The 19,899-nt window shown below is 42.3% G+C and overlaps 1 protein-coding gene across 5 annotated transcripts in view; it reads left to right on the top strand.

Moving 5' to 3' along the window:
* Positions 1-19,899, top strand: part of lipeb (lipase, hormone-sensitive b) — a 50,287-nt gene that overhangs the window by 7,113 nt on the left and 23,275 nt on the right. Inside the window, exons 1-2 of one of the 5 annotated variants that reach the window (XM_032518633.1) lie at positions 5,312-5,322; positions 8,745-8,753. The exons of the other annotated variants lie outside the window; for them this stretch is intronic. Coding sequence (XP_032374524.1) covers positions 8,750-8,753 — 4 coding nt within the window. The 5' untranslated portion in view covers positions 5,312-5,322; positions 8,745-8,749. Of the gene's footprint in view, positions 1-5,311; positions 5,323-8,744; positions 8,754-19,899 lie in introns of those variants that run through there. 5 annotated transcript variants of the gene reach the window in all.

A 19,899-nucleotide genomic window follows, 5' to 3' on the forward strand; every position in this document is an offset into this window, starting at 1 on the left:
TGTGACTGTGGGGCCATTTTAGTACAGTTGAACTCATTGTCATGTTCAAGAAACCAATTTGAAATGATTCGAGCTTTGTGACAGGTGCATTATCCTCTGGAAGTGCCATCAGAGGACGGTACATGGTGGCCACAAGGGATGGACATGGTCAGAAACAATGGTCAGGTGGCCGTGGCATTTAAAACGATGCCCAATTGGCACTAAGGGGCCTAAAGTTTGCCAAGACAACATCCCCACACACCATTACACCACCACCACCAGCCTGCACAGTGGTAACAAGGCTGATGGATCCATGTTCTCATTCTGTTTACACCAAATTCTGACTCACCATCGAAGTCTCACACGAAATCGAGACTCATTAGACCAGGCAACATTTTTCAGTCTTCAACTTTTCAAATTTTGGTGAGCTCTTGCAATTATAGCATCTTTTTCCTATTTGTGTGAGATGAGTGGTACCCAGTGGGGTCTTCTGCTGTTTAGCCCATCCGCCTCAAGGTTGTCGTGTTGTGGCTCCACAATGCTTTGCTGCATACCTCAGTTGTAACAGTGGTTATTTCAGTCAAAGTTTGCTCTCTATCAGCTTGAATCAGTTGGCCCTTCTCCTCTGACCTCTAGCATCAACAAGGCATTTTCGACTGCCGCATACTGGATGTTTTCCCTTTTCACACCATTCTTTGTAAACTCTAGAAATGGGTGTCGTGAAAATCCCAGTAACTGAGGAGATTGTGAAATACTCAGACATGTTTTCATGTAGAGAAATGCCCTAAATTTTTTCAAGACAGTGATTAAGGGAACAACTACTGTAGAATGTAGTGACAGAACCAATTAGGATTTTCTGGGATAGGGGGTTATTTGCTCATTTACAGCTGTAAGATCTAAATCACAGTACAAGTCATTTGGATAAAAACATCACTGAACCCAGCCAATGGTGTTAATGTTAATTGTCTGTCAATGAATCAATTCAGGATGTGTCACCAGAGATCACAAATTAAATTTCTGATATTCAGGCATGTTAGGGAGAGAGTTGGCTATATTTCTAGATTGTATTTAAGATACAGCACATGTAAATTGTGTATAGTGTGGATTTCTCCTTAAAGTCATGGGATGATTTTATCTTGGTGGTGCTTCTTTCACATGGTTTAATCAGTGTGAAATAAGGCCCCAAGCTGCTTAAACAAGCTTTGCAGGAATTTCCACAAGTTCTCCTGAAATTTGCGGCCGACACCACCCTCATTAAACCAAGGTTATAGTTTTGCATTTTTCATTAGTTTTTATTTTTATTTAGTTTTTACTTTTATTTTTCAAATTCGTTTAGTTTTAATTTGGTTTTAAAGCAGTTGGCTATTTTTATTTTTTATTTTTGAAATATTTAGTTTTGGGTTTTATTAGTTTTAGTCTTTTTTGTAAAAGGGTTATTGTCAGGGCAAACATTTAAAAAAAAAAAAAAAAAAAAAGGCGGAAACATATTGTGTATGTATGTATACATACATACATACTACATACTACTACACACATACATACAGTAAAGGCCAAGTTTGGACCACCTCATTCAATGCGTTTTCTTATTTTCATGACTATTTAAGGGTTAGACTGTCATTGAAGGCATCAAAACTATGAATGAACACATTGGAACACATGGAATTAGGTACCAACAAAAAATTGTGAAATAACAAACACTTAAATTCTAGTTTCTTCAAGTAGCCACCTTTTGCTCTGATAACTGCTTTTTTACACTCTTGGCATTCTCTTGTTGAGCTCCAAGAGGTAGTCACCTGAAATGGTTTCCCAACAGTCTTGAAGGAGTTCCAGAGATGCTTCGCACTTGTTGTTCCTTTTGCATTCACTCTGCGGTCCAGCTCTCCCAAACCATCTGGATTTTGATGGTTCAGGTTCGGTGAATGGTGAGCGGCAGCACTCATCACTCTCCTTCTAGTCAGATGGCCCTTACACAGCCTGGAGGTTTTTTGGGTCATTGTCCGGTAAAAAAATAAAATGATTGTCCAACTAAACGCAAACCGGATGGGATGGCATGCCACTGCAGGATGCTGTGGTAGCCATGGCTGGTTCGTATACTTCAATTTGAATAATCCCCAACAGTGTCACCAGCAAGCACCCCCACACCATCACACCTCCTCCCTCCATGCTTCACGGTGGGAACTAGCATGTAGAATCCATCCGGTCAACTTTCCTCTGTTGCACAAAGACCGGCGATTGGAACCAAGATCTAAAACTGGGACTCATCAGACCAAAGCCCAGATTTCCACTGGTCTAATGTCCATTCCTTGTGTTTCTTGGCCCAAAATCTCTTCTGCTTGTTGCCTCTGTTGGTTTCCTAGCTGCTATTTGACCATGAAGGCCTGATTCATGCAGTCTCCTCTTAACAGGTGTTCTAGAGATGTGTCGCCGCTAGAACTCTGTGTTGTAATCATCTGGTCTCTAATCTGAGCTGCTGTAACTTGCAATTTCTGAGCCTTGTGACTCAGATAAACTTATCCTCGAGCAGCAGAATGACTCTTGGTCTCCTTTGCTGGGTCCTCATGTGACCAGTTTTGTTGTTGCGCTTGATGGTTTTTGCGCCTGCCTTGGGGACACATTCAAATTTTCGCAATTTTCCGACCGTCATTTCTAAAGTAATGATGGCCACTTGTTTCTCTTTACTTAGCTGATTGTTTCTTGCTCATATGAATTCTAACTAGGGCTGCACGATTATGGCCAAAATGATAATCACGATTATTTTTGATCAAAATTTTGATTGTGATTTTTTCACAGTTATTTGTTGATTTTAGCCAAAAAAAAATTATTGTCACATAGGCTATTTATACTGCGACAGGGAGTGTGATGGACGCTACTCACAGAGAGACGGCTGACTCATCATGAACTGGTCCAGCACGGGTCGAAGGGCGGATATCACGCGACGTGTAGTGAAACGTCGGTATCGTCACTGCGCTGCATTTTTATGAACTATGATATTCTGGCCTTGGGTCACTCTCTAGCCCAGGTCCAGGGCCTGTCCTGGTCCAGGTCCACAGTTCCTCTCACGCTGTTACTTTACCAACTGAAGTTGTTAGTTTGCCCAATAACTTCTTCTGTGTTGTTCGCCGTGGCGGCCGCGATAGCAGAGTTACCTGCGAAACACTGTAAAACACAGGTTTGCCCCTCTATTTAACAATTACAGCTGTGTAATAAAAAATTAAAACTGTAGACAAATGTTAGAAGTGTGGACCCGCCGCTGTGTGGCCGGGCGCGGTGTAGAGGGGAAAGAGAGGAGAGATCCACACAACAGGCTTTACAGACAAATGGGTCACGTAACGCAAAATTAAACCATATCCATATAAACAGCATTGCAGCGGATGCGATGACATTAGCCCGGTGCATCCTAGAGGACTAACAGACGCTATACACCGACTAGCACTGCTCACTGCTGTGTCTAAAAAACAACAGACGGGAACAATGTTGCGTTTACTGGTACTGGTAAACTTGATCTGACGTATAACCGACTGCTGTTGAGTTTTCCTCCCGTTACTCTGTCCTCTGGGACGCTCTACATCTTGAAGCTAAGATGCACGGGGTGCAGTGACTACTCGGACTGGCTCTGAGCAGACGGTAGTAGCGTAGATTGGCTTTGCAAAAAACCAGCTTTCTAGAAATGACGCTTTTAAAAATAACGCTCGATCACGCAAATTTGATCGTGGGAAGTCAAACGGATCGCGATTAAAATTCGATTAATTGTCAGCCCTAATTCTAACAGTTTGTTCAATAGGGCTGTCATCTGTGTATCAACTGACTTCGGCACAACACAACTGATGGTCCCAACTCCATTAGTAAGACAAGAAATTCCACTAATGACAAGGCACACCTGCGAATGAAAACCATTTCAGTTGACTACCTAATGAGCTCATTGAGAGAACACCAAGGTTTTCAGCGCTATCAAAAACAAAGGTTGGCTACTTGAAGAAACACAGAATAAATAGACATGTTTTCAGTTATTTCACACTTTTTTTGTTAATTTTCCACATGTGTTCATTCATTGTTTTGATACCTTCAGTGATAATGTACAATGTAAATAGTAATAAAAATAAAGAAACGCATTGATAGGTGGTGTCCAAACTTTTGGCCTGCACTCTATATTATATATAGTATATATATATATATATATATATCTTATAATATACATAACATAAACTCAACATTATCAATTTTTAGAAATGTTTTCCACAATTTATTCATAACACCAGTACAATAACATGTGCATATGATGATCACTAAATAATGTAAAACAGTCAAACAAGACTTGCAGTAGTGCAGAAGTGTGACATGTTCCATCATCCACGCTTACATCAACTTGTTTTGAACTTTGGTGTAGAGTAAATGGCGAACTTTTTGAAGTCATGGAAGTCATGTTATAATGCACATTTTCAGCAGCAGGTATTTCAAAGTGCTTACACAAAAACGATTAAAGAAAATAAAAACGGTAAAATATGAGAAAGAAAGTTACAACGCAGTATATGAAATTAAACTGCAAACTGCAAGGCACTGCTTGTTATCTGCCAGTCATAATCAATTAGTACTAGTGACGCTTTCTTCCGACTTTTGGTACCGCCATGATGCCAGGCAGGGGGCACGAAGTGGACTATATTGGTTCAATTTTACATGGAATGTTGATTTCTGGGTTCCCTGTCGGAAACTATATGTCTATGACTAGACTGTATAAAACAGATCTATGGTTAGAAATGTCACTAATACAATCACTTGATTATTTTTGTTAGTTTTGCAACAGACATTACACTTTAGTAAGTGTATCGTTTTCTTTCTTCTAACCTTCCCCTATCACCCCGGGTGACTCATCTTTTAGGCACCAGCTACCTCATCAAAATCATAGCAGATGAGGTTCCTTCTGCAGCAGTTGAAGTTCAACTTGCCGAAGACAATGATGGGTGCCTTGTACACTGCGATCATCAGTCTATCTCCCCTCCTCCATTGTATCATGTGGCACGGCAACATGTGTTGTTGTCATTTCTTGGTATTCCTCATGGAGGTGGCAGAAACTGCGCACTATAACTTTAATAAAACGTTTTGAACCACTCCCCTTTGGCAGTGGGCAGAGGCTGCGGTCCATCAGGACTAAAACCGCCACAAAAACAGTTATTCCCCCTGCATGGGCACACATCAAAAAACGCCCAGGATCCCCACTGACAGACACTTAACCACCCAACCTACAGTCACTCATTTACATTAATACACATCCTGGACTATATCCCTGAATCACTAGATTGGACCAGATTATTTTTGCATACCCTGCATAAAACCGTACAGCCTTAAACTGTAATTGTACGTATATTAATGACTTTTACATATTTGTATTGTATATTTAACATTTATATTTGTTTCAACTGTTGCAGTACATTGCTCTATTGCAATTCATTTCATATGTTTAATGTATGCACCAAGCAATCCGTGCAAGTGAAAACTTACTTTGCATTTGCCACTGCAGCGCTAGCCTGGCTCCGCCATCCTACTTACTTCCGCTCAATTTCATTTCCTTCAGTACTACGTCTGGGTTTGCGGTATATTCTAGGTTCTCGATGGTCCATTTTTACTGGTCCAATCAGCAAACAGTGGGAGTGGCTGACAACAATGCATTTGAAGTCATGCGTGAAAAGATGCAGCAAAGCCATTCAGTCCGTTTTTGGCAACGCTCCCCGAATATCCAGATGTAAAAGCCAGTGCAAGAACTATCTTTGCTGCGTTTTGTTGGTGCTATATGTTATGCCCTCCTCCCCATGGTTTTCTGAGAACAATTTTCAGCTCGTTCCGTTATGGTGAAGGAGTTGGCTAAGGCAAAACCTAGTCATGCTAAGCCTGCTTGTCACGCACTAAATGTTAGCGCTTGGGTTATGGCAGATCCAGAGTTGGCTTGGGCAGATTCCACTAGAGTTTTAAAGCTTCCACAGTCCCCGTAACCCGCCTTCAAGGAAGTTAACACTTGTCAATGGAGAGGGGCCACTACCAAGTTTGTAGGACTAGGCTAAGCATTGCTGCTCTGTGTAGGTCCACACCTCATTGGCTCTGTAATATTCTTTGTCAGTTTCCATACCCTAGGGCCAGGAATGCCTCTTAATTCAAAGGACATATTGTCATTTGCAGATGTATTTCACACATTTGGCTGGTGAAAGAAACGGGTAACATACAATAAGTGGATATGTGCACTTTACCACTATATTCTGTCATTTTCACTTTGGTTTTCTGTATATGTTAAAGCCCAACTCTATAACAGGGGTTAAAGGTGGGTGTAATGCTGTTCCACTTTTTTAGCATGATCCTAAGCCAGTAGCAGAGTGCTAATGCGGAAGTGGCACGTTTTTTTCAGTTTTGCCAACGATAAAAACTTTTGAAAGAAATCTTTGAAATATGAATTCTAACTGATTTCCTCCATTGGCTAAACTTTAACATGTGAAAAATTTACATCCAATATGGACTTAATTTCCTATAGAAGGGCAAATCTTACCTTGTGGTTACACCTGAGGAGCCAGAAAAATGAGAAGCATGACCTGCTGAAGACATTTCATTCAATGTGTCCTAGAAGCCATATGCTGGAAAATGGGGGGGGTTTGTATGACTTCCTCTTCTTTAGGACAACTGGATTGTGCCTCCCCTATGACTCTTCTATTAAAAGTCTGTAGATATTTGTGCATAAGGGGTCCATTATTTCTGTGACCCTCAAAACATATTCATTTTGTAGAATATGGTCACTTTTTAGCATGCATAGGCATCACTGTTTCCACATACCAAGCTGTTGCTTTGTGGATCTATTCAGAAACCATGTGCGGTTTTAACTTAATTTTATTTATTTTTGCTTTGCTTTATTGTACTGGCATCAGTTGAAGATATAAAGCAACAGTTTTTTTTTTGGCGTTTGCATTTGCGTTACTTACAAGGCCGCTCTCAGTATTTCTTCAAGCGTATTTTTGAAACCAATCATTAACGGATTATCCTCTCTCTCATTTCTTCATTCCTGCAAGGTAATTGGTTAAAACCCATCCACATAAACGAAATTATTTCTGCTTCTCCTTTAAGTTTTCTCACTTTTCCATCAATTCCGAGAAGCCCTGCTATCTCTGATCCTTTTTGTTTTAATATCTGTGTCCACAGATCCTCCTCTTTCCTCCATCTCTCAGCAACCAGTCACCCTATACAGTAAATACCAGCTATTCCCAGGCTTGGTGTTGTGGAAACGGATGTCTCGGTGACTTGTCAGAAAGAGGCTCAACCGTAGGAAACCAACTGGGACAAGCACTAGATCTTTGTTATGCTGCTTTAATGGCAAGGGTATGGGCACACTGATAACACCTCAGCTGTGTTTGATCAGCTGCATACTCCCCTTTGGGAACTCTTATGTGAGTGTGTTTGTTTTTTGTCAGTGTATGACTAATCTTTGTTTTTTCTTTTTCCCAGCAGCATGATGTTAGCAAGGGCCTCTCTTCTCCTCCTTTTCCATGCGTGCCTAGATCTCTGTGGATTTTGGCTGCTTAGCCCTGGCTTTACATCATTAATTTCAAGGCTTGCTTAACCCGTTTCAATCATTACATCTATACGCCAGAACTATGCAAGTATAATGTTATAGGAGTAAGAGAACATTATGTATGATATATCCATGATTATCCCACCTTGCACAGTGTCCTACATTCTAATATAAAATGTGGGTATGGCGCAGAATAGGGATCCAGGCCTGCTGTTTTTTTCATGCTTGCAGGAACCAGATACCAGGCTGAACAGTCAAGTGTAATAACTGCAGAAAAAAAGATCTATTAATTTTACAAATTAAGTTTGCATGGGAGTAAGCCGTGGCATAATTAATAGCGAGAAAGTGGTGTTATTTATTCATTGATGCACATGCAACCATTCCCTACATACAACAGATTTCTGTTTTGGTTTCAACATTTGTCTTGCTTCTCTATCTCACTGCTCTTAGTGATGGACACCAAGGAGTGGTTTGCGTCCCTGGTACAGCGTGTGCGAAGAGTACTGCCACCTTCTTCTCGGAGGAGCCAGGGGGGCCGAGTGATGCGGCACAAGCCGGCTGGTGGATACCATGAAGCTGATCAAGGACTGCTCGCCGCCTGGAGCCTGTTATCTCCCGGGTTCGCCGTCATTTACCATTCATTATGACTTGACCCACACATACCTGCCAATGGCTCTCGCTCACTTTCAAGGTAAGCCTCTGGATGTTTTGTGGCACAAGTCAGGTATTGGATTGCATTGAAAATAATAACCTCATACATTCTTATCATATTCCCGCTCCACATTGGGAGAAAGTGCTCAGCACCCCTCTTTACTTGATTATCCTTTTGTTTCAAGGTCATTCCAGTTGTTTTACAGATTGATGTTAATGTTGCAAATCAGGTTAGATAAATTCCTCCAACTGCAGAATATCTTCCCTTACTGTCCCCACTGTACTCTTCTACAGTTATTCATAAACAGCATTACCTTCAGTGGCTGCCACCACAATGAATGAGTCTGGCATAGCAGCACAATGAATGCTGCTTTGTTTTTGGTGCCTTTCCATTTCCACTTTTATATCCTTCCTCTGGTCCCACAGTGCTCCTCAGACTAATTCCGTAGACCTTGTGAAGCAGCAACTTTTCACATGCTTTTTTTTGCATTCACTCATGCATTCGTATATTTTTTTGTTTTATTCCTTCCTTGAAACTCAAGCCAAATAATCTTATTACGTTTAACAGACCCAGAAGACATGGGTTTTAATGATTGCACATTATACAACAAGTGATTTTGCTTTGTTTAGAAGTCAAATGCTATGGATCCCATTTTTTACTAAAATAAATGACAACCTAAAGTCCATTCATTATTATCGCAATACTACATATCATTATATATAAATTTTGTACATGATGTCCTTTTTAATTACGCAATAAAGAATTAACCTAAATGCTTTTAATTCAACTTAAATTAACTTGCTAATGCTGATATTCCCCCCAATTTTAGTCACACCTTTCTTCATCATTTTCCTAGGTAGTGCGCTGCTGCCCCCTCCACATCATCCAAAAGGGCACTACTCACTGCCAACCCCGCAGCATCTTTTTCTTCGAGTAGCACACAATGCAGGGAGATGGATGCCCTCTTCAACGCTCTGTGCCAGCTACGCGCCCTGCTCTACCTGGCTCAACGCTGCTACATGACAACCAGCCGGGCCACCTTTTTTTTCCCGGATGAGTGGCCTCAGTGAGAGCTTTGTCCGTGAATACTCATCCATTGCACAGGGGTGCTCTATGGGCGTTTGCCCTTGGTTTTTCAGGTGAGATGAGCTGTATGGCACGGGATGAGGTAGTGAAGAATGGGGAAGCTTAGAAGTAGCCGTGCCTCATGCTTGATGGTCCAGACTGGGTTTTTAGTGAAGCAACAGTAGGACCCGAAAAAAAGCGGTATTAAAAACCTAAATGTGCATAAAGAACAATATAAATCTCTCAACAATACAGAGATGCAATGGAAAGCAACCTGCAAACTCACCTTTTTCTCTCACTTTACACACTGTCCACACAAGCAACTGGATGTACTTACATCTACATTTCTGGCAAGTTTACTTTTTACTCTTATGTTAACTGTCTATGCCAAAGCGACCTTTTGCTATATATGTCAGAGTTTGCATAAGTGTCTTGCTCAGGACGCATTGGTTGTGTATCGCAGGTGAGAATTGAACCAGATCTCCCAACCAAAGGCATGTGTCTGATTCCACTGCGCCATCACCACCCAATTAGGGTTCTGTAGATTTTTTTAATTTGTTATAATTTATGGGCGTTTCTTCCAGAAATAAACTTCCCTACACAAATCCCCATAGCCCTGTCATCAAAATGATATCGTGTTTTAACAAGAGTGACCTGTTTTGATGTTAGAGACCAAACTGTGCTAGGGCTAGTGTCACCAGACTAAAGGGAACGACCCTGAAAATAGTGCAAATCTGTCAGAAGTGTGGATAGGTCAAAGCAGGAAACGGATGCGAGATCCAAATGACTCCTGCGGCCCAAAAACCTGCAGTAAAATGTGGTGAGTATAGATTGGGATGAACGGAGGGAGGCTTATCTTTTACAGACATTATCTCTGTTCTTATTTGCGTTTAACGAGAGAGGCTGAACCCTCAGCGGACAGAGGTCAGAATTTTTACCTAAGAGGGGGGGAAAAAATTTTAAACCTCAGTAGTAACTGTCTGCAATAATTTTGAAAATGTTCAACTCTACTGATATTCTGATATGCTCATCATTTATGTTTCACTTTTCTCTTGTCGAATGCAGCAGTTTTTTTATTGTAGTCCATTTCTTGGTTTTAAAAAGTTCCACCATGGATAATAATTTCAAGCCTGTCTCTGTTTTTCCTCCATCCTCCAGTTCAGTCCAGGCATTCGGCCCCTGTCCTCCAGACCTTGCTATTGCCTTGTGGGCCTTTGGAGAAACTACAAGCCGCCATCAGTCAGGATAGGTCACATCAGTCTCGTCTACAGCTGGACCCTCCATCATCCATTCGCTTAATTCTATTCATAGATCGTAACCATCCACACGCCGCCTCTTCTACCTTGCTCCTGGCCCCTGACAGTGTACCTTTTGTGTTGTGTGCTGGATTGTAGCTGCTCTTTCCATCCCATTTGGAATCTCAGGGCTAGCGTGTGCTTCTTCTATATTTCAAAATGTTTTAAGATGCATCAGTTATGTACAAGGCAGGAATATAAGAACATGCCCTCATATACACATTTATCGCATGCCCACAAGTTAATTATGTAACTTCAAAAAAGAATATTTTTGATTCTTGTTGTTTCCCTTCTGCGCTGTTGCTGCACATAGTGGGGCAGAGGTGTGGCCAATATGGGTGAGTGTAACTGAAGCCTCACCCTTTGATCAAGTCCTCTATAGTGACCACATGCTATAGGCATAGATGAAAGAACTTGCTGCTGTCTAAGATTGGGAAATTCCCCCCCTTTCTTTACTGCCCATCCTTGCATTTCTTGTAAGCATTACTGGCAGGGGTAGAATTTTGATCACATACCATGAATTTATTCTGTTTCAAATTAGCACTAGCACAGTGGACCGAAACATCCTGTTGGAGTAAGATGAAAGTGCTGTGTGTAAGGTCAAAGCCATTCCCCTCAGAGTTTGACGACCGTTCTCCATTAGGTAGGGCCGGTATCTCGGAAGTTTGCCTTGTTTTTAGCACTCTATTCCTTCTTGGCCTTTCCTTCCATCCTTTCACCTTCCCTTTTTTTGCATTACAAGCAAGTTTTTTTTTGTAAATGTATTGTTCATGCCCTCCTTTCTACTGTTTGTCTTTCGCGTTTCATCCCCATTATCTGAGCTTTTCGTTTACTTGTTTGTTTTACATCACACTCCTTCTTCAACCCAAACACTTTCCTCTGTTCCATCCATTTCCTTCTTGCATTACTCTCTCTTTAGTGTCTTCCCCACATAATAGCCCTCCTCATTATGTCTTCTTACTCCTCTCCCCCAAGGTGTTACAGCCAGCCTCTTTCTTTACCTCAGGAAGTAGGCTCTTGACCCAGAGTTTGAGAGGGCAGAATTGAACGTATTACCCAGAACCGTAGACGTCCATTCGGAGTCTTTCTTGGAACATCACGAGACCTGAAGTCCTTTCGGTGCTTAGACTTGTAATGCTTCTTCTCACACACAAACACCTTCATAAGATAATTGTAATCGACTCAGTTATCACCACTCACCCATGCACACAGACAAGTGTGCTTCCCTGTTTCAATTTAAAAAAAAAACTGAACCAGGAATATTTTACTTTTTTCTCTGGTAAAAGTACCTTTTTATGATTTATGCCTATAAGCCAAAAGTAGTAAAGAGTGGGGATTCATTTATTCACTGGGGTTCATATTTATTCATCCTGTTTTTCTTTCTCTCCAAGTGATCTGACTCGCTCTGTAACTGCACTCTTCTCTTCCTCTCTGTATTTCCTTTCTCATTCTTTCTTCCACCTATTTTTTTTTTTTTCCTCCATCATCTCTCTTCCCCAGAGTCTTTGGCAGTATGACATCCACTCAAGTATAAGGTGCACCTGCTCTCTCTGTGCCTGCCGTTCCCTTTGACCTTCCTCTGGCTGCCAACCACAAGCATCTGTAACTATAGCTCACCATCAAGCTCACATGGCACTGCTCCGTTCCGATGAGGCTCATTTCCTATTACTTAGTGAAAGTACAGGTTTTAAATCATTAATGTTAACAACTGTAGTGGTGCATTGAGATTGTCAATAAAAACGGGGCTTCATCATGTCAAATTTTATGCAAAACCAGACAAGCAACGTATTAAGTGTTAGTTGTTGTGACTAAGTTTATGACACTTTTTCCTTCACTTGCACTTTTTTAAAACCAATTGCATATACACCAGTCATACAAATTCTTAAATATTCGAACAGTATGTAAAACTGGTAGTCCTCTAGCTTGGAGGAATGGCAGCGCCGCCTCTCTCATGGACTTATCCCCTGCATTATGTCTCTCTCTATTTTCTATATTATTTTCCATCAAGTCCTAGGTATCCTTTGATTGTTTGCTACTCTGCTTCCCTACTAATTCCTTGGAGACTCCTTTTTTTGTAGCCTAGCACTTACCATACATGCGACAACAAACACTTTTTAGTCCTTGATAATGGCTCCACAGAACCACAATGTCTTTTTTTTTAATGTCACAAAATACAAGCCTGCATCTGTGGAAAAACCCTCCATCTCAGCCGAAGGCTACCCTTGCCTTCTTGTTTTGTATGAGAACGGAGGAATACACTTGTGCGGTTGAGTGGGGGATCAAGAGGGGCCCAAAGAAAAAAAAAAGGGACTAGGAGCACCCTAGCAACAGCTGCCTGCCGAACAGCAAGTAATAGAGTTTACTCAAAAATTCTTCTCGTCACCCAGAGCACTGTTGCAAACCAATAAACTAAATTACCTGGTAAAAAAAACACTTATCCCCTGCGCAGGTTTGAGGGTTTGCAAACAGACAACAAGTATCGACTTTGCTTTCGCGTAACACGGTCAGGTACTGGCCAACAGTTGTGAGAAGTATAATTTCCATCCCGCAAACTATCAGCAGACTGAGTAGCCACATTTTGATTTATGACATTAGATATCATGTTGTTTTTTTCACTGGCTGTGGGGTCTGTCAGTGAATATCGTTCTTTTACTCCACCTTCGGGGGGCTCCAAGGACAGCGAGGCCTCTTCTGATGTGCTCTTATCCGCGCATTAAGGGTCCGAGCGGCCAATCGTCTTTGTCGCTGCGGGGGCAGGTAGAGAACGCACAATGGCGGCCTCCTCATCACCCCTGTGCAGTCCTAAGTGCCATCACTTGCCATGGGAGCTGATTGGGTGGTAAGCGGCGCCCACACCTCCAAATAAATCGCCAGTTAGATAGTTTAGATGACCACTGGCTGCACAAGATAGTTTTTACCTCACATACTAACTCAAAAACGAGTGGTGAATACGTTTTTATCTTTTCATGTGACAACTGAATCACAGAAGTAGGCGTTGTTCACATGCATATATTTAAGTGCGTTATAGTGTTATCTTACGCGTAATTGCAGTGACATATTTATAAGGTGGGAAGGTCAGTCCAGTCAAACTGAGTGTTACACCAGTGAGTTATATATTAATATAGCAGCATGTAGCATAACGGGGTCACTACTGGCCCCAATCGTGCTGTGTAGACCAATAATACATAGATCGCAATAAAAAGCATAAGATGCAAAGCATTAATACTGTAATTCAAGTCTCAGAGGCATAAAAACCCTTTGTTAAAGACAGAATTTGCCAAAGAACTAAGCACTAGGTAAAACGCTCTATACTCAGAAACAACAGCAGCAAAGCAATCTAACATGTCCCAAGCGATACAGCTGTATGGTTAAAGGAAGAGCAACTATGCAAATAAAAATGAAATGTGCATATGTTATACATATAGACTTGCATTGATTAAAAGCTAACTAGAAAGAGGTACAAGAGTGAGTATCGACAAGGAGACGAATAGCGGGGATTAAGTCCAGGACTCTAGGACTCGTAGGCCATCTGCACATAAAGCTACTGTCCCCTCCAGTCACATGATTATGTGCAGTCTTGGACATCAATAGGAACAGTGCTATCAGCAACTGTGCTCAATGACCTTAATGGGGCGGTGTGTGAATGAGAGGTAGTATAGCAACAATCTGCACTATCAGATAAGATATGATGGTACCGCCCATTAACAGATGTAGGCAAACAAATGCAGATAAGGTTATCTTAAGAACTGGTATTTCGTAGAAACAAGCGCATTATAGAGATCAGACGACAGTACAAGACAACTAGACTACAGGGGATATGTAGTGTCTGTATAAAACAATAGCAGGAAACATATCCTTACAATATCGATGGATGGCACTGCTCACTATGCACTAGTCCATACTCATGTCTGGATACCACACTGCTTGCTCCCAACAACTTTGAAAGACTCTGGCATATAGGAAGTGTCGCTCTTTCATGGATTTCAATGCCAGTTGCACATCTAGCAGTCTTCATGGCGAGTGACACGTCTTCTCATCAGTGTTACTACTGGTAAATGATGTATACACGTGGCTAATTCTAAGCTGGTACCTAGACAGCCACTATGTGGACAGCTACGACTGGATGCAGAGTGACACTAGCAGTGCCTCAATCTGATCTGCATACTGTTGGAGAGCACGAAGTATGCCTAAAACTATCGGTAGAGCATCGGGCTGGCCGTAAAATACGTTAACCTGTAAAGTAAGATGGCCGTATGCGTAGTCACAGAATGCATGTCCTACGAGCCGGTAATTCTCTCGAGAGGTGTCTTAACTCGTACACAGGCACTGAGATCATGTGAAATCAACCTAATTATTTCGCTACTCAAGCATGAACCCAAAAGCTACCCTTAAGTATGTGTGTAATCAGTTGTTGCATTGTCCTTAATGGCAAGGATGATGGGTCTATGATGTGAGATTGTATGGATATAACACTAATGAGAGTAGGTGGCCGTGGATGATCTATCTAGGTGAGAAAAGATAGAGTGGATGAGATCTTGTAGAGAGAAGGGTGCTACCAAGTGATGTTGATATAGTGTGTGTTCGAGTCAGATTTCTCTTTGTGGATATAGAATATGAGTAGCAGTAGTTCAAGTGGGAGAACGAAAGAAAAAATGGTGTGAATACAAAGCTGTTTCACTTGCATTGCTCTGTCCATTTACTAGTATGTTGACTTCAGCAATGTAGGTTCTGAGCACGCAGTGTGTAACGAGAATCTAAAAGGTCGCGGGCCTTCGGACAGAGATGATTATCCCTCTGATATGATAAACGTGACACCCATATAGGTTCTACAGATGAAAATTTACCGCTTTATAAAACTGCATAACTCTGAAAAACTGTAGGCGGGTCTGGTGGGGGTCAGCTTGTGCTTGTCTCGTGCGCGTCCAGATAAGAGGTCTAAATATGCGCTGTAGTGCTGATAACTCGAGTTAGATTACAATAATCGTGACTATGGTATGAGTGGGGGTGCCCTGTTGAGTATAAGTAATATGTCTATGAGCCTAGATCACTACCCGCCTACGAAACGATTGTGTACAGATATACAAAGATTCAGACACCTACAGCCTCGGTGCACCTTGCTATGCCTTCTATGATCACTGAGTACAAGATGGTCTGCCAGAACAAGGCTTGCGCTTCGTCCTCTAATTCCTGGTAATTCATTGTGTGGTTCAATTTCCTGACGTCTCAACAACAGTTCGTGTCTCCCCCCTCATTCTCCATCATTTTCTCTCTTCCGTGCATTGAGGAGGGGCTCAAGTCTAGAACTAATTTGTAGGATCATCTGCGCGATAGAAACCGGCACACACTCAACAACAGCTCAGTAAGTGCTTTATCACTCATAGTAACGTATAAATGCATTGCACGCCCATTGTGCACACTCTTTTCATACATGTCATTCGTTCCATAGGAAGCAAGATACAATTAAAGAAAGTCACCTTAGTTGATCATATGTCATACCGAATATTAGTTAGGGTAAGGTTGTAGCATAAGAACTAAATATATAGACTAACTATGGGATGTGAGCGACAGGAAAGACCACTTGAACCTACTTACATTCAGCGAGTAGCTGTGAATGAAATAGTTAATTTTTAACAGTTTGATGCACCATACCAGGAAGCTCGGTGCCTTGTCTGCCTACTCTGTCTGGTCATACCTGTGACGTGTGTGCAGTCTCCAGAGTTGGCCTCAGGGCGGCTTAGAAGCAAAAAGGGCTCTGTAATCGCCAAGGACATTGGCATGCTTGATCTGCGATCTGCGTAGAAAGCAAGTCAAGCGGGATGAGTAGGGAGCAATCAAGCACATGAATTAACAGGGCTGTCCATGTTGAATTAACCGTAACGAAGTCAAACCCTTCAGAGAAAGAATATACATGACCGAGGCACTACTGTGGAAGAGCGTGTCAGATTATCACTTACGTAACTACATATCTCAAGATCGTCAAGGCTTGGCCGTGTTTATATCACGTCATCCCTCTCAATTTATGGTAACACGAGAAAATGCAACATAACACAATCACTTGTTTATTTGAAATCCCAAGAGAGGCTAATGAAAAAAACAATAAATTGTTTACAAAACTCTTTGTAAACGGACTTGCCCATTGGCCTTTCATGAATAGTTGTCACCCATCACCATTCTAATGGCAACGTGATGAAATACATGTGGAAGGTGGCCAAAGGTGTATATGCATAAGAATTCTCACTAGAGAAAAGAAAAGTCAGTGTACTCAGGGGCAGAAGGGCCAGGGTTGTCCACATTACTACCATGGCAATCTACATATGATCTGAGCATAACCTACAGGCCCCCGACTACAATGGTATCAAGGCAACCTGGCCCTCCGATCCATAGCTCTCAGATGTGTATGTCGGGGCAATAGATGGAGAGTCTGGAGCTTCAGTGAGCGCATGGATCTTACTGTGCTCCTACTCAGGATGCCACTCAATTTAATCCGTCTACGACCTAAAGGAATCGCTTATGTTGGCAGTGCTGTGCACTATTAGCAACTGTTGGGAGGGGTAACACAGACACATAGCAAATAATTCAGCCAGTATGAGTGTACTACAGGTTGCTAAGTGAGTAAGTGCAAAAAAAGGAGAAGCATTGGCAGATGTGCCCTGCTCGCGGCGATCTGCTCTCGTGCTCTCATCATCTATCTAATCTCGGCTGTCATCTCTCTCTACTACAAGGTCTCCTTGATATCTCTGTCTCTCTCCTCTCTCTGCTATTAAGAATTCTACGTGGCTCTTCTCTCAATCTCTCTCTTTTGTCATCTTTCTCTCTCTCGGCTCTCTCTTTCTCTCTGTAACATCTCTCCGAGAAAAAAAAGTCTCGGAGGCTCGCGCTACTTTCTCTGTCTCTGTGTGTGATTCTCTACAAAGCATCGAATATCTATCCCTCGGAAAGCTCATATAGTGTCATTTGAGCCCTTAGCATGTGTGGGCTCTATTAGCAGCAGTAGGGTCGATGAGGCTGTGCTGGGGGTGCAGCCACAGCCGGTGGTTCGCAGGGACTCTGTGTATGACATAGATAATATGTATCACATAACACTGGCAGCACTGTGTCTTGTCACACTCCGTTGCATCGAACCATAACAACACGCCCCAGTTACACACAATTGTATATCAGAACAAACCCACACATGAACGCAATAAACAGTGCTAGAAAGCGTCTCACACTGGCACTATGTCCGTGTAGTCTCATTCTAACGTGAAATAATTGTAAGATTGTGACAGTTACAGTGATCTTCAAGAACAGCAACTGCTGATAGCTACTACCTTTTCATACTGATCGACTGGTTTGCGTGGAGGCACGATAAAACAGTCAGACACTTGCTTGTCGTGGTGCATGTGTAGAAATGAGAGTAGCGAGACTAGCGTTGTCACGGGCCAGCCCTGTTATACGCTTGGGATCCAAAAGGGTGTTGGGAGAATGATAAAAGACAGAGGTATTAAGAAGGAAATGGCGAGGTGGAAGAGAATAGTTTTGTTATGACAATTTCTTGCCTAATTCACGTCATTATTAACTAGGGTCCACTCGCTTGTGCAAGACATGTGATAAAGGACTAAGAGCAACTTGCCTTAGAGTCTGGCATACAACTAGTCCACACTTTACTTGACTGTCGCATACAAGGATGCAAGAGAATGAATATTCATAGGAAAGTAAAAAAAAAGGCGGGGTAGACACTACCTGCATTTGGAGATGGAGCGCAATCACTGTCTCGTAGATATCCACATCGTGCCCCATTTTCCTTTTTCTTTTTCTTCCTTCATACACCGCACCCTAGGACACACAGTAGGAGGAATCAGAACCCTGGTTAGTGTTATCTACCATCCTCGAACGAAAGAAATAGCAGGTTTCGTGTCAAGGCAGCATTATCACCTAGTCTGCCCTTTGACTCTAGACAGTAACGAAGGCTCAAAACAGTAATACAGATGCCTGTCTCAGAGTGGAGCACCAGGACATCAAATTGGATGATACGAATAAGCTTGTGCTGCCTGTGCCTGCTTAAGTGGTCCAACCCCCACGCATCGTGCAATCTCCCACTGTACGCATTTCTTTACGTCTAACGATGAAAACTGTCAAGCGTCCAATGTGATCAGCTGAAAGTCATGTTGGGTAATACGCTGTATACTAGATTGAATTGCTGAACCTAGTCTGGACTGAATGGCGCATTGTAAAGTTTTTTGTTCTTCCAAAGGCCACCAGGGCCAAATAGCAAATGGTCCCCCCCCCCCCCCCCCCCCCCCCCCCTGGAACCCCGGGCCGTGGCCTGGAAAGTAGACCTGATGTAATTGAAGAAAAACCAAGAGGACCCATGCTTGTTTTTAAATTATTTATCCACGGTGGGATTTAAAAACCAGAAATGTCCCTACCTTAAAAACACTGCTGTCCTTTCGACCACGAGTAACCGTGACACCATAAAATGTCAATGGGATATTCCCTAATATTAGTAAGCGTCCCCCCCCCTGACATTTCAAATTAATTGGCCCAGACGTCACTACTGAGGTATTCATCAGTTTTTTCCCCGCCCATTTTTAGGTACAAAATCCCTTCCCCCTCTTTCTCGTCCCCTATAAAGTTTTTCCAGCCCTCTCTCCGGATAACCCTCGCAAAATAAGACCCAAGAGCTAATTATACTGTTGTCACCTGTAAAGATACAGCCTCTCCCCCGCTTTTTCCCCCTCCCAATTTCTATTTTACCTCGCCACACCACCATTTGTTTTACCCTGCAGGGTTTGGGGCAGCAGTGAGTCCCATTTGGATCTCTGTTCCCCCTCCCGTTTATTCCTGGCTTTTACATAATCACCTTCGGAACTAGCTCTGCCACTAATTTTCGGGTTCCGTTTTCCTTTTAGTCTGGGACCCAACCTAGCCCCCTACACAAGTTTTTTGTGTTCAATACCCATCAACAGGGGCATGATGGATCCATGTTCTCATTCTGTTTACACCAAATTCTGACTCTACCATCTGAAGGTCTCAACAGAAATCGAGACTCATTAGACCAGGCAACATTTTTCCAGTCTTCAACTTTTCAAATTTTGGTGAGCTCTTGCAAATTATAGCATCTTTTTCCTATTTGTAGTGGAGATGAGTGGTACCCAGTGGGGTCTTCTGCTGTTGTAGCCCATCCGCCTCAAGGTTGTGCGTGTTGTGGCTCCACAAATGCTTTGCTGCATACCTCAGTTGTAACGAGTGGTTATTTCAGTCAAAGTTGCTCTTCTATCAGCTTGAATCAGTTGGCCCATTCTCCTCTGACCTCTAGCATCAACAAGGCATTTTCGACTGCCGCATACTGGATGGTTTTCCCTTTTCACACCATTCTTTGTAAACTC

This window comes from Etheostoma spectabile, chromosome 6 (genome assembly GCF_008692095.1).
Source record: "Etheostoma spectabile isolate EspeVRDwgs_2016 chromosome 6, UIUC_Espe_1.0, whole genome shotgun sequence".
Classification (NCBI taxonomy): domain Eukaryota; kingdom Metazoa; phylum Chordata; class Actinopteri; order Perciformes; family Percidae; genus Etheostoma; species Etheostoma spectabile.